The 12,891-nt window shown below is 44.4% G+C and overlaps 2 protein-coding genes across 5 annotated transcripts; both read right to left on the reverse strand.

Moving 5' to 3' along the window:
- Window positions 1–970: 970 nt before the first annotated feature.
- LOC127365109 (uncharacterized) lies at window positions 971–8,477 on the reverse strand. Of its 4 annotated transcripts, none has more exons than XM_051402839.1 (3): window positions 6,623–8,477; window positions 5,680–5,785; window positions 971–4,156 (listed from the first exon to the last, which is right to left on the reverse strand). In XM_051402839.1, the coding sequence occupies exons 1-3, from the start codon at window positions 8,230–8,232 to the stop codon at window positions 2,402–2,404; spliced, it is 3,471 nt and encodes a 1,156-aa protein (XP_051258799.1). In that variant the 5' UTR covers window positions 8,233–8,477; the 3' UTR covers window positions 971–2,401. The 4 variants fall into 4 exon arrangements, with proteins under 4 accessions (XP_051258799.1, XP_051258801.1, XP_051258802.1 ...); XM_051402841.1 differs by having other exon boundaries at window positions 2,530–2,670; XM_051402842.1 differs by lacking the exon at window positions 5,680–5,785 and having other exon boundaries at window positions 2,532–2,670.
- A 226-nt stretch (window positions 8,478–8,703) lies between these two features.
- On the reverse strand, window positions 8,704–12,132 carry LOC127365149 (trace amine-associated receptor 13c-like). The gene is made up of 2 exons (XM_051402985.1): window positions 11,945–12,132; window positions 8,704–10,661 (listed from the first exon to the last, which is right to left on the reverse strand). The coding sequence occupies exons 1-2, from the start codon at window positions 12,106–12,108 to the stop codon at window positions 9,851–9,853; spliced, it is 975 nt and encodes a 324-aa protein (XP_051258945.1). The 5' UTR covers window positions 12,109–12,132; the 3' UTR covers window positions 8,704–9,850.
- Window positions 12,133–12,891: the final 759 nt, after the last annotated feature.

A 12,891-nucleotide genomic window follows, 5' to 3' on the forward strand; every position in this document is an offset into this window, starting at 1 on the left:
GTGTGTCACACCCCGCCACCCTACGCTGTGTGAGAGTACATCCACATTAAGTCATTGTAAACATATTTTTCTCTCTCTCATCTCAGCAGTTTTCTCCCCCCAAAATGAAGCTTTCCCAAAATGGCCCCTGAGTGTTCAAATCCTAAAACTGCAGGGGTCAGATGTATAAAGTACGACCAGTGTGTACAGTGTTCAAAAGATAACTGCGTTGAAATGATTTATTTGTATAGCGCTAATTCATAACAAAAGTTATCTGAGGACACTTTCCCAACAGTTCCAAGCATGAGCAAGACCTTGGCGACAGTGGCAAGGAGGGTGGCCGTCGGGGTCAGATGAGGTGAACACAAGATATAATCTGAGAGAAGCCCAAACGTGTAGTATGGGTGAACTGGGAACGTCTGGAGGGGGACCCTGTCCGAGAGATCTTCAACTCCCACCTCAGGAGGAGTTTCTCCGGCCTCCCTGTGGAGGCTGGGGACATCGAACCAGAGTGGTTGATGTTCAAAGCTTCTATTGCAGATCCTGCAGCCTGACTCCTGTGATGCCAACATGCTGTAGAGACACACTGTGGTCTGAATAAAATTAGATGTTTTCTTAAAGAGCCTCTTCAGACATGTATCAGAGCTTTAATATGTAACATTTCCTCATTAAGTAGTGTATAAACTCTGGCTTTATGTTCTGTATGTAGTTGTGTACTTACATTACCCCAAATGTTTCCAACAACGTTCAAAATGGATTTGAACTGAATGAAGGTCGCATCTAAATATGCTTTGTACTGATTTTGGTGAAATCAGAAATTAGATATAAATATGTGCCAAAAGAAGCAAAAAATAGCTTTACTAAAAAATCCAAGATGGCGGAATATTTTTACAGCATCAGTGGGTTTTACCTACATCAGTAAAATAAGCATCATCTAAGGAACCTGTGGTGGAAGTTTGACCGAATAAAGGAAAAACCAAACAAAGAGAAATTTGTCTTTGTATATTTATTCAAAGCTTCTGCGCAGAAGGATCGACATCAACAAGTAACAGTCAGTGTCTCCCGATGAGTCGATGAAGAATGCATTAATACCAGGGTTTTTATATGCATAAGAACAAAGAGTTGTGATGTTTCATAAAGAGATAGATGTCAGGGACAAATAAGGGAGGCATTCCCAAATGAGGGCCCACTCCCTTCTCAGACCAAAAGAAAAAGGAAAAAGTTTAGATGTTCAAGCCAGGCTATAAATGTGTCCGTCCTTGTATGCAGGTGGTTATCATGTAGTTTATCAGACATGTGTAGGTCGGGCTATCTTTAAGCCTGTCATGTATTACATGAAGCAAATGTGGTTTGTCCTTGTATTAAGACAGCAAGTTAATTTGCAGTGCAGCGGAAACAGCCTTCTACAGAGTGGTGTAACACAAAGAATCACAGTTAACACAAGGATTATATACTGAATGATAATAATATATATTTTTTTCCTCTACATCTCCCCTCTTTTGATCATACCTGATCACTTAAGTGGATGAGAAAAAATAAAAGAGCTTGGCCCGTGACTGTCAATAACATGTTAAATGTTGTGATAAACATTAGTATAATAGTGACATTAGTAATTAAAGTAACACAGGAAGGTCATACAGCTCACAGGTAATTAAACTTCTGTGATATCAAGCCGTCAAGGTTTAAGATACCACGTCATCAGGCCTGTGAGGGAGAACAGCCTGTAACAGAATCAACACATAGGCATCTGTGACCAACATCAAAAGATACAAAAAAATGAACAATGTGAGAAGTTAATCCCCGTAAAAGATACTGGCCTGCACATGAGGAGAAACTGAGGGGTGATGGAACTACCATCAATGGTGGATTTGCGAGCGAGCAGACTATGCAGGAAGACGAAAAGTGTTGCTTAGCTGTAAGGTCAGCGTATAAGTACCATGCATTGCGTTTCTTGATGGATTCAATATCCTCATGTTGCCCCTTTGGTATTACCCGCACCCCTTCTGTTCTATAAATTGCAGTGGATCTGCGTGGTCTTGATTTAGCTACGTGTGTCTCATTGCTTGGGCTTGAGGGTCTTAGTGTTTCGTGATATGTGTCGTGTCTCGAACCATAACACTGGGATAACAATCAGTACAGTCAGGATAAGGAGAAAACAAATAGTACCACGCAGACCACAAAAAACCTGGGTGTCTGAAAGGATGCCATGGGGGTCCTTGTGATGGCGTCATCTTTGACACGTGGGTTAACCTCCTACCACACTTATCTATGTGTGACCTTCTTGCAGCTTGAGAAACTCGGGTTACTACCCTCCTCTCTCTCCCCGACCACACAAGATAAGTGAGGTGATTGGCTCACAACACGGTCTCCGATACGTTCGTTGGTAGCTTGGCACGCTACTTTCCGTTGGTAGCTTGGCACGCTACTTCCCTCCTGTTCCAACAGGTGGTTGGAAGTCGTCGTAGGGTTCCGGGATGCGCTTGCAGTGGCTAGCGTGGACCCAAGGAAGTTTCCCAGCAACCTTTACTGCAGTCTGAGTCATGAGAAGGACCTGGAACGGCCCTTGAAACCGCCGCTGCTTCCAGTGTTTTCTCCTGAAGTCTTTGATCACCACCCAGTCACCAGGCTTGAAGTTGTGCTGTGGTGTGTCAGCTGGCGTGGGCAGTACGGCTTTCACCTGAGAGTGGAGAGCTGAAAGGGAAGCTGTGAGAGTTATGCAATAGTTCAACATGTCGTCATCATACAGTTTAGAGTCTAAAGAAGCAGTCCCTGATCTAAGCCCTGTGTTAGGAGGCCTCCCATAAACTACCTCAAATGGACTCAATCCATGTTTGTTTCTGATTCGCGTGCGCATGTGGAAAAGCACAAGAGGGAGTGCTTTTATCCACGTCAAACCAGTTTCCTCACAACATTTGCTGAGTTTCGCTTTAATGGTGCCATTCTCCCTTTCAACAGCACCGCCGCTCTGTGGATGATAAGAACAATGATGTTTAAGGTCATAACCGAGAAATTCAGACATTTCTTTCATAGCTTGATGGATGAAAGCTGGACCATTATCACTGCTGAGTTTTGTGGGAATTCCCCACCGTGGGATGATCTCCCTGAGGAGAGCCTTGGCCACTGCGCCTGCATCCTGTTTGGAGGAAGGAAAAACTTCAACCCATTTGCTGAACATGTCCACCAACACCAAACAATATTTCTTTCCTTCACATGGTGAGAGTTCTATGAAATCCATCATCCAGTATTGAAAAGGGCCTTGGGGAGGAGGATGACCGGGCTGCATAACCTTTTGAGCTCCCGCAGCATTATGTGTTGCACATGTGATACACCTTTTACAGTAATCAGAGGCAAAAATTGAAAACCCTCTGGTATACCAGTTAGCACTTATTGCTATACTCATACCCCCTTTGCCCACGTGGTCCTTTCCATGTGCTAATTTAGCATAGTATGGAAAGAGGGCACGTGGCAAACATGGTTTAGAATCAGGCCCAAACCAAATTTTGTTCGAAAATGTGGCTCCAGCTTTTGACCATTGCGCCTTTTCTGCGGCGGTTGCCAGTTGTTGGATGGTGGGGAGATCAGCACATGGGTTAACGTCCGGCTGTGAGGAGGAAAGGAGGATGTGAAACATGTCACCTTTAACAGCAGCAGCCTTTGCTGCTGCATCAGCAGCGGCATTTCCTACAGAGACAGGATCAGAGTTATTAGTGTGAGCATCACATTTCATCACAGAAACTTTTGCTGGCAACATTATAGCACCCAAAAGATCAGAAACAAGATGGTGATTAGCTACAGGTTTGCCAGAGGAGGTGAGAAAACCTCTGTGTCGCCAAAGGGCCCCAAAGTCATGAACCACCCCAAACGCATAGCGAGAGTCTGTGTAGATGTTCACTATTTTGCCCTCAGCGTGTTTGCATGCTTTGGTGAGCGCTACTAGCTCTGCAGCTTGTGCTGAAAAATGAGATGGTAATTTGCCTGATGCTACAATTTCGTGTAGAGTGACTACAGCAAAACCTGTTTGATTGATGCCTGTTTTGTCTCTTGATGCAGAACCATCCACAAACAGCTTGAGGTCAGCGTTTGGGAGAGGTGTGTCTGACAGATCAACCCTTGGCGAACACTCTTCCTCCAGAATCTGCACACAGTCATGAAAGTTTTCTGAGTCATCGCCATCTTCCTGTGTTGGGAGGAGAGAAGCAGGATTTAAAGTAGAGCATCGTTTGACAGTAACATTAGGCATTTCCAACAATGTGGTGTGATATCTCAACCAGCGCTGCGCAGACAAATGCGATGTCTTTTGTGTGTGCAGAATGTGAGCTATAGCATGTGGTACCATAAGTATGAGCTCAGAATAGCCTACTAAATCTCTAGAGGCTATCACTGCCTTCTCTGCAGCTGCTACAGCTCGAAGACAGGGAGGGAGACCTGTTGCCACTGGATCCAGCTTTGTAGAAAAATAAGCAACAGGTCTGAGTTTATCTCCATGTTTTTGGCAGAGGACAGAAGTGGCATATCCACCCTTTTGATCAATGAACTGTACAAATGGCTTGTTTGGATTTGGCAAGCCAAGTGTTGGAGCATTTACAAGTGCACATTTCAAATCTGCAAAGGCCTTTTCTGCTTCTGGGGTCCATGTAATTTTGCCATGAGCTGTCAACTTCTTGCCATGGACTGTAGCTGAGAGGGGTGCCTCTCGCTCTGAGTAGTTAGGGATCCACTGTCTGCAGTATGACGTCATTCCTAGGAAACTCAGCACATGCTTCTTTGTTACTGGCCTAGGAACATTTTGGATTGCTGCAATTCGTTTGGGAGAGAGGGATTTGCCCTCTGCTGTGATCACATGTCCCAGGTATGCTACTTTTGTCTGAACAAATTGCAATTTGGACAAGCTGGCTTTGTGACCGCTGTTAGCCAGAAATGTTAATAGTGCAATCGTGTTTGTTTTGCATGCCTCCTCTGAGGGGCTGGCCACCATAAGGTCGTCTACATAAGCTAATAAGACGGAACCTGATGGAAATTCAAAATTTTGCAAATTTAGGCTCAGCTGCTGATGAAAGTACGTAGGACTTTCCGAGTACCCTTGTGCACATCTGGTCCAGGTGTAGCTACGCCCCTGAAAGGTGAATGCAAACCAATATTGACTTTCAGGATGGACTGGTACGGAAAAGAATGCATTGGCCAAGTCTACAACCGAAAAATGAGTTGCGTTTGGGGGGATGAGAGACAGAATGGTATGTGGGTTGGAAACTTCAGGCGCACGCGGATGTACTGCAGCATTTACTGCTTGCAAATCTTGTACAAAACGCCATTCTCTTGGTTGATCCTCATCCCTAATTTTCTTAACAGGAAATATTGGAGTACGTACTGGTGAATCATTGCATGGAACAATTATTCCTGCTTTTAGTAAGGATTTAAACACCGGTGTGATGCCATCTATGGCTTCCTGTTTTAAAGGATATTGTTTCAAACAAGGCCTGTAGTCTGATTTTGGATGAATCACCAAAGGTGTCGCATTTTTCATAAGTCCAACATCGTACTTATGTTTTGCCCAGAGGCAATCCGGCACCTGTGTTAGTTCAGCTGGCATGCTTTCAGTTGTCATGACTGTGTACACAGATGAACCACGTGGTTTGTTCTCTAACAGTTCTACTGTTCTTTTAACTTGCACTGTAGATGTTACTGCTGTGCGATATACATCACCGGTTTCACTGTACTCAGTCCTAGGATCCATCGTTCTGCAGAAATCTGAACACCCGTGTTTGCCTCGGAGCCAGGGGCCAAGGTCCTGCCATTTCCACGACTCGGGCTTCGCCAGAGAGATGTGTGGGGTTATATTCTGAAAAATTTGGTCTTGTGCAGCAGAGAGAGTAACAGAAACAACAGCAACTGACTTTGTCCAGTAAATGTGTGTCAAACTTAACTCCTCTGACTCTTCAACTTTCGCGCACCAATCTTTCTCAAATTCTGTGTCTTTCCCTTCACTGACATGTGCTGTGCAGTGCAATCCCTGTCGTGTCATAAAACTCCCTGCTTGTGTGCTGTGTGTGTGTGCGAATGACGTCAACGCCTCTGGAGTATGTGAGAGTGAGTTATGCAATAGTTGCCATTCGTAGACATAGAGCAGTTCAAGTGGGCTATATTTAGACATTAGTGTTGTGAGTGAATGGTCTGGATTACTTTGTTTCAAAACTTTTACCCCGTCCGGGGTGGAGTGGAGAATTATGCCAAAACGGCACATCAGATCTCTGCCTAGCAGATTGATTGGACAGTTCTTTGAAATAATAAATGAATGTTTAGTCACCTGATTATCTAATTCGCACTGGATAGGGGCTGAATAACTGTCTCTACACGCCTTTCCATTAGCACCAACAGTTAAACAGGTTCTAACGCTGAGTTTGGGAGCGTAAGGTAAAGCTGACGCAGTCAAAACAGATGCTGTAGCTCCTGAGTCTACCAAAAATGTCACATCATGTCCGCTAACAGACAAGGTCAATGTGGGAAATTTTCTATAGCTTTCATCATGATACATTGTATATACAAATATATCGTCTTGAGGAAGGTGCTTTGGATTTCTTTTCTTCCTGGGTGTTTCTGATGTTACATTTGTATCTTTATCTTGTGTTTGAGTGTGTGTGTGCATTACCTCATCATCTTGCTTCGCCCTGGGTGACTCCTGGTCCTCTGGGGTCCGCCCATCGCCACCGTTTCAGCTGGAGGTTTCCTCAGCTGCTTTCCTGGGGTGTGGGCATTCATTCGCCCAATGTCCTTTTCCTCTGCAGTTGAAACATTCTTCTGGGTCCCAGGGGCCACGTCCCCTGCCCGCACGGCGTTTCGGAATCTGCCTTTTCCCCGTCCTCGCCCTCGTCCTCGTGCCCCGCTCGCCATTGCATTGTACATGGTCAGCTGGGCCTCGTCCAGCCTCTCCTGTTTCTTTTTCTTCCTTTGTGCGTCCTGACGCTTTTGAGTGTCTTCTTCATGCTCAGCATGTTGTAAAATCTCTGCCAAGCTACAGGTTTTCCAGGTAATACAGGAGCGGCGGCAGGCTTCTGCCAGTGAGGGGTGCATTCTGCTTAGGAAAAGGCATTTTAAGTTTGATTCATAAGCTGTGAGTGGGGAGCCTCCCATTGTATTTGGGCGCTGCATACCGCTATGACAGTCAAAGGCAGTAGTGAGGCGCGCCAGGAATGCGCCCACAGCCTCGTCAGAGCCCTGATTCATTAGCTCCAGAGCGGTCATGTCTTGTGGAATTGGGAAGGCAGCCTGAATCTCTGTGCAGAGTGCGGCAATTGAGTCTCGATAGTCTTGGTTGGCATTATTATCCCATACTGGATCTTTTAAACGCAGGGGCAGTCTGGTTTCAGTGAAATAGCCCCTTATTTTGTGATACTGAGTCCCAAAGTTCTTTTGCAGCAGCCTTTGTATTTCTCTCATGGTCGGCCTATAATCTCTGCAGAAATGTTCAAATTCTTTTGCCCACTGAGTGGAGTTCTTTTCTGGCCGGGGCAGGTGAGCGACGGCGTCGATTAGGTCTGACTCTGTCCAGGGACGATGGACCAACATTAGGCCTTCAGGTCCCGCCACCTCCACCATCGGGCACACCAGTTCAGGGGCGGTGTCATGCCAAACTGTTTCGTCCTTGTGTCCGCTTTCCATCTTCGTCTTGCTTCTGGTGTTGTCTGCCGGTCCCCCACCGCTGGCCCCTGCTTCTGCCTGTGTTGGGGTGGCCGCTGCTGGGGATGCAGGTACCGGAGCTGGAAGTACGGGCTGTGGTACAGCTGGGTTGTACGGTGGCGGTGGAGCGGAGTCCAGATCAGGGTGCACTCTCCCAGGGTTCAGCTCGGACAAGAGAGGAAATTGTTGGTTAACATTTTGTGTCTTCAATTTCTGTTCTTTCTTTCCTTTCCCTACCTCTTCTTTTTTATTCTGACTCCTTATCTGCCGTCTTACTCTCTTCTGATTCTCTTCTTTCCACATTCCAATCTGCCTTAAAGGGTGTAAATCCCTTTTTCTGTTTCTTTGAAAGTGCTTCATATTATCACTCCCTTCTTTTCTCTCTAGTTTCTCCTTCAGTTGTGCTAATTGTCTGTCACTCAAGCTGCCTTCTGCTGGGAATCCTAGTCTCACCCACACATCAAGCTGCGCACAACTACCAGGATATCTTTCGTTCATAAAATGGCACAGTGGTGATAATTTATTTGGACCTCTTGGTTCCAGCTCCGAGCAACTACGTTGTTTACTTTGCAAAGATCCCATTCTCTAGTCCTAACTTCCCTGTTAGTTGACTAAGACACGTCTGTCTACCCCCTAAGTGCTTCTGTTTAACCTTGGAAGTCCAGTTAAACACCACATAGTCCGGGTGAGAGTTGCTAGCTCCGGACCTCCCTGCTTCACTGCACTGCCGGCGCAGAAGGAGAGGCTTTTTAATTTTAAGTGCACTTCTACTTAATCAATGATTTGATTAATTTCAAATGTTTTCCCTTTTAACAATTTAAATTCTTTCTCACCGTTTTTGGTTGCACGCGTTTAGGTTCTTTCCTTGGCAAGGATACGATCGCTGGCCGGGCTCCGTTGAAGGAACAGCGTCTCACCCTTCGGGGGAATCTTGTATTTAGTGCACTTTGCCGTTGTTCCAACGGAGTCCAGATCAGTCGTCGTATCCCATCCTCGTCGCCAAGTTTGTGGTGGAAGTTTGACCGAATAAAGGAAAAACCAAACAAAGAGAAATTTGTCTTTGTATATTTATTCAAAGCTTCTGCGCAGAAGGATCGACATCAACAAGTAACAGTCAGTGTCTCCCGATGAGTCGATGAAGAATGCATTAATACCAGGGTTTTTATATGCATAAGAACAAAGAGTTGTGATGTTTCATAAAGAGATAGATGTCAGGGACAAATAAGGGAGGCATTCCCAAATGAGGGCCCACTCCCTTCTCAGACCAAAAGAAAAAGGAAAAAGTTTAGATGTTCAAGCCAGGCTATAAATGTGTCTGTCCTTGTATGCAGGTGGTTATCATGTAGTTTATCAGACATGTGTAGGTCGGGCTATCTTTAAGCCTGTCATGTATTACATGAAGCAAATGTGGTTTGTCCTCGTATTAAGACAGCAAGTTAATTTGCAGTGCAGCGGAAACAGCCTTCTACAGAGTGGTGTAACACAAAGAATCACAGTTAACACAAGGATTATATACTGAATGATAATAATATATATTTTTTTCCTCTACAGAACCCACTTTACAAACATGTTTTTTTTCTACTTCTAATGGTTCATAAGTTATCAGCCATTTATTCAGATTTTTTTTAAGAGTTTGTGAACATTTGAATTATGTTTTTAACTGAAAAAATGTGAGTAGATGTGGCCCCAAAACGTACAGAAGAATAAGCATATGAATAAAGAGTGAAGATAATAATGTGAGACTGTGTGTGGCAATCAATTAAAGTCAAATGATTTCCTAAAACTTAGAAAATAAAGTCTACCTGTAAATGTTCGGTCTATATCATCTCACCACCTGTTTAAAAATGCCCTTTCTTCTCTTTATAGGATCAATTCAACTCGACACAGTTTGGGATCAATAAGGTCTATCTGATCTTAATGTTTTATATGGTACGTTTGTCATTGCAAACCCTTTGTAAACACCTCAAAGAGGTAATCCTTATTAAGAATTTCCACACAAATATTAAAAATGAATGAAAGTTTAATCAGTCGGATTATATTAGTGAATTATTTGTATTATTGGGAGAAGATTTTATGTTCTGTTTGCCAAAGTTATGTAACTGCAGGATTCACAACAATAAATCAATAAAAAGACTATTAAATCATGTGATTTGTAACTTTATTATAAAGATAAACTATGGAATAATAGGATGAAGTGTCTCTACAGCACGTTGGCCTTGCAGGAGTCGGGCTGCAGGATCTGAAGAGTCACAATGAGTCTGATAGCTTTTCTAAACCAGGGGTACAAGAAGGCGTAGATCAGTGGGTTCAGACAGGAGTTAAAGTAGAACAGAGAGATCACAAAGACCACAGAGGACGTGTCGAGCACCTTGTCCTGTCCTGTGATGGTGATAAAGCAGAACGGACAAAGACACACTAGGAAGGCAACTACGACGACACCCAGGTTTCTGGCTGCTTTCATCTCAGACTTCTTGGCGGTTACGGTCACCGAGCACCGGACGGCTGCAATGCGAGAGCGTATGGCGTGAGCCTGAGACGCCGCCACCACAAACACTCTCATATACAGAACCACGATGACAGTGATGGGCCCGATAAAGGTCAGAATGAAATCGACGATTTCTGCAATGTTGCGGTTGACGGTCAAGCACTGACCGGAGCAGGTGTGATGCCTGCCCGGCTGCACCAGGTTGTCCTTCAGCATGGCGGTCTGACAGAGCACGGAGCAGCTCCAGCACAGAAACACACACGCTTTAACTCTGCTCTTGGTCACTCTCAGGCTGTAATGCAGCGGCGTACAGATAGCCACGTAGCGGTCGACTGATATGAGCACCATGTTTCCCACCGAGGCGGAGGTGATGATGTAGGCCACTAAATAATACAGGATGCACACAACGTCCCCCAGGGGCCAGCAGCCGTCTATGAGCAGGATCTGGAAGAACATCAGGAGGCCCACGAAGAAGTCTGAGACTGCCAGAGAGAGGAGGAGGAGGTTGGTGGGGGAGTGCAGCTTCCTGCGGGGAGAGGAGGAACACGTTAGGCCCGATGGAAATGATGGCAGCAGGAGGAGGTCACAGAAAGCTGCAGTCAGTCGGACAATAAACAGAAAGTCACAAAATGTTTACATCCTGTTAGATCATCTGTAGGCGGCCTGTATCAATATAAATAAACCTTATTATTATCAACAGGGCTGCACAATATAGTAAAAACATCATATTGCAATATGTTTTATGATTAGCGTGGGAATGATCGTCTTTGCATTACAAATTTGTAATGACTTGGCCAAACTGAGATTCTGATAATATTACAATTATTAAATACAATTAATTGTGCAGCTCCAACGAGATCTGTTTGTCACAGATGAAACTTTCACAACATGAAACAATCTACAGTCAAATATTAAAGTCACACAGAGAGTTATTATTATAGTCATATTTTCATGAGCTCAAATAGAGTCAATGTCAACAATATTATTATATACTTTATAATACATAGTTTTATATTCAGGTTCTACGAGGGTGCAACAGCATTCAGTGCACAGCCAGTTTAATATTCGTCCCTCTGTGAATAATTTCAGTGAAGCACTGACTGTATCTGTGTTCTGTAAATGAATTTGTAGTGCAGATATGATCTTTCTATGTGAATATGTGTTTAAAGCAGATTGGATATAGTGGCAGCAGTGTTCAGCTGACAACACTATAACAGCACAGATGATTGAATGAACATGAATAGCATTTACCTGAATATTACAGAGGAAGATTACTGAACTACAAACAGTGATTTAGTTCTGACATTGAATATATGTGCCAAATTGCAGAAACATGCTTCGTTATTTTCTTTTTCTTTCTGCAAAAATACTAGTTGGGTCCTCTGTGTGACAGCCTGTGAGTGCAGATTGGAAGCAGGTACTCTCTCTCACACACACACACACACACACACACACACGCACGCACAATGAAGTAAAAAACACTGGTCCTCATTTCAGCGTAACAGCATTCAGACAGTAACAGCTCTCAGTCTGTGTGAATCCCTACTGACACAGATTATCTCTGCAGTTTGTGGAAGCTGTGAGGAGATTTATAGTTGTAGAAAACAACATTGAGGATAAATTCTGTGCATGACTGATAACCTCATTCGTGCACAGAATTCACACACAGAGGATTTTCTACACATTCCCAACAGTTTTACAAGCCTTCAAATAAATTCTGAACATTTTACAGAATCTTGACGTTATTTGAGCTCACACTGGTTTATAATATAACAGTAAACATGGTGAAGCTGAGAGGTTGATCTCTGCCTGAAGTGGGAGATGGAGATAATGACGAGCAGGTTGAGGGCGGCAGTGAGCACAGAGATGAAGAACAGCAGGATGTTAATGAGCCGAGCCTCAGACTGAGGACGCTCAGGTCTCCTGCAGGAGGTGTTGAGTTGTGGAAAGCAGAGTTCAACTTCTTCCATCATCAGAGAGAAGAGAAGCTGCTGAACTCTCTGTGAATCAGACACTACATTTATCTCTTCCTCCTCCCTCCCTCCCTCCCTCCCTCCCTCCCGTGTGTCACACCCCGCCACCCTACGCTGTGTGAGAGTACATCCACATTAAGTCATTGTAAACATATTTTTCTCTCTCTCATCTCAGCAGTTTTCTCCCCCAAAATGAAGCTTTCCCAAAATGGCCCCTGAGTGTTCAAATCCTAAAACTGCAGGGGTCAGATGTATAAAGTACGACCAGTGTGTACAGTGTTCAAAAGATAACTGCGTTGAAATGATTTATTTGTATAGCGCTAATTCATAACAAAAGTTATCTGAGGACACTTTCCCAACAGTTCCCAGCATGAGCAAGACCTTGGCGACAGTGGCAAGGAGGGTGGCCGTCGGGGTCAGATGAGGTGAACACAAGATATAATCTGAGAGAAGCCCAAACGTGTAGTATGGGTGAACTGGGAACGTCTGGAGGGGGACCCTGTCCGAGAGATCTTCAACTCCCACCTCAGGAGGAGTTTCTCCGGCCTCCCTGTGGAGGCTGGGGACATCGAACCAGAGTGGTTGATGTTCAAAGCTTCTATTGCAGATCCTGCAGCCTGACTCCTGTGATGCCAACATGCTGTAGAGACACACTGTGGTCTGAATAAAATTAGATGTTTTCTTAAAGAGCCTCTTCAGACATGTATCAGAGCTTTAATATGTAACATTTCCTCATTAAGTAGTGTATAAACTCTGGCTTTATGTTCTGTATGTAGTTGTGTA

The sequence above is a fragment of the Dicentrarchus labrax genome, unplaced genomic scaffold (assembly GCF_905237075.1).
Source record: "Dicentrarchus labrax unplaced genomic scaffold, dlabrax2021, whole genome shotgun sequence".
Classification (NCBI taxonomy): domain Eukaryota; kingdom Metazoa; phylum Chordata; class Actinopteri; family Moronidae; genus Dicentrarchus; species Dicentrarchus labrax.

What these genes read in the sequence shown, in the direction of transcription:
- LOC127365149 (XM_051402985.1), bottom strand. Translation starts at nt 12,108, where the DNA reads ATGATGGAAGAAGTTGAACTCTGCTTTCCACAACTCAACACCTCCTGC. An exon ending in ATCTCCATCTCCCACTTCAG is followed by an intron (nt 10,662 to 11,944) that starts GCAGAGATCAAC and finishes CTCTCCCCGCAG; the next exon opens with GAAGCTGCACTCCCCCACCA.
- LOC127365109 (XM_051402839.1), bottom strand. Translation starts at nt 8,232, where the DNA reads ATGGGATCTTTGCAAAGTAAACAACGTAGTTGCTCGGAGCTGGAACCA. An exon ending in GGGCGAAGCAAGATGATGAG is followed by an intron (nt 5,786 to 6,622) that starts GTAATGCACACA and finishes TCTCTGGCGAAG; the next exon opens with CCCGAGTCGTGGAAATGGCA. An exon ending in GACTGAGTACAGTGAAACCG is followed by an intron (nt 4,157 to 5,679) that starts GTGATGTATATC and finishes CTCCCAACACAG; the next exon opens with GAAGATGGCGATGACTCAGA.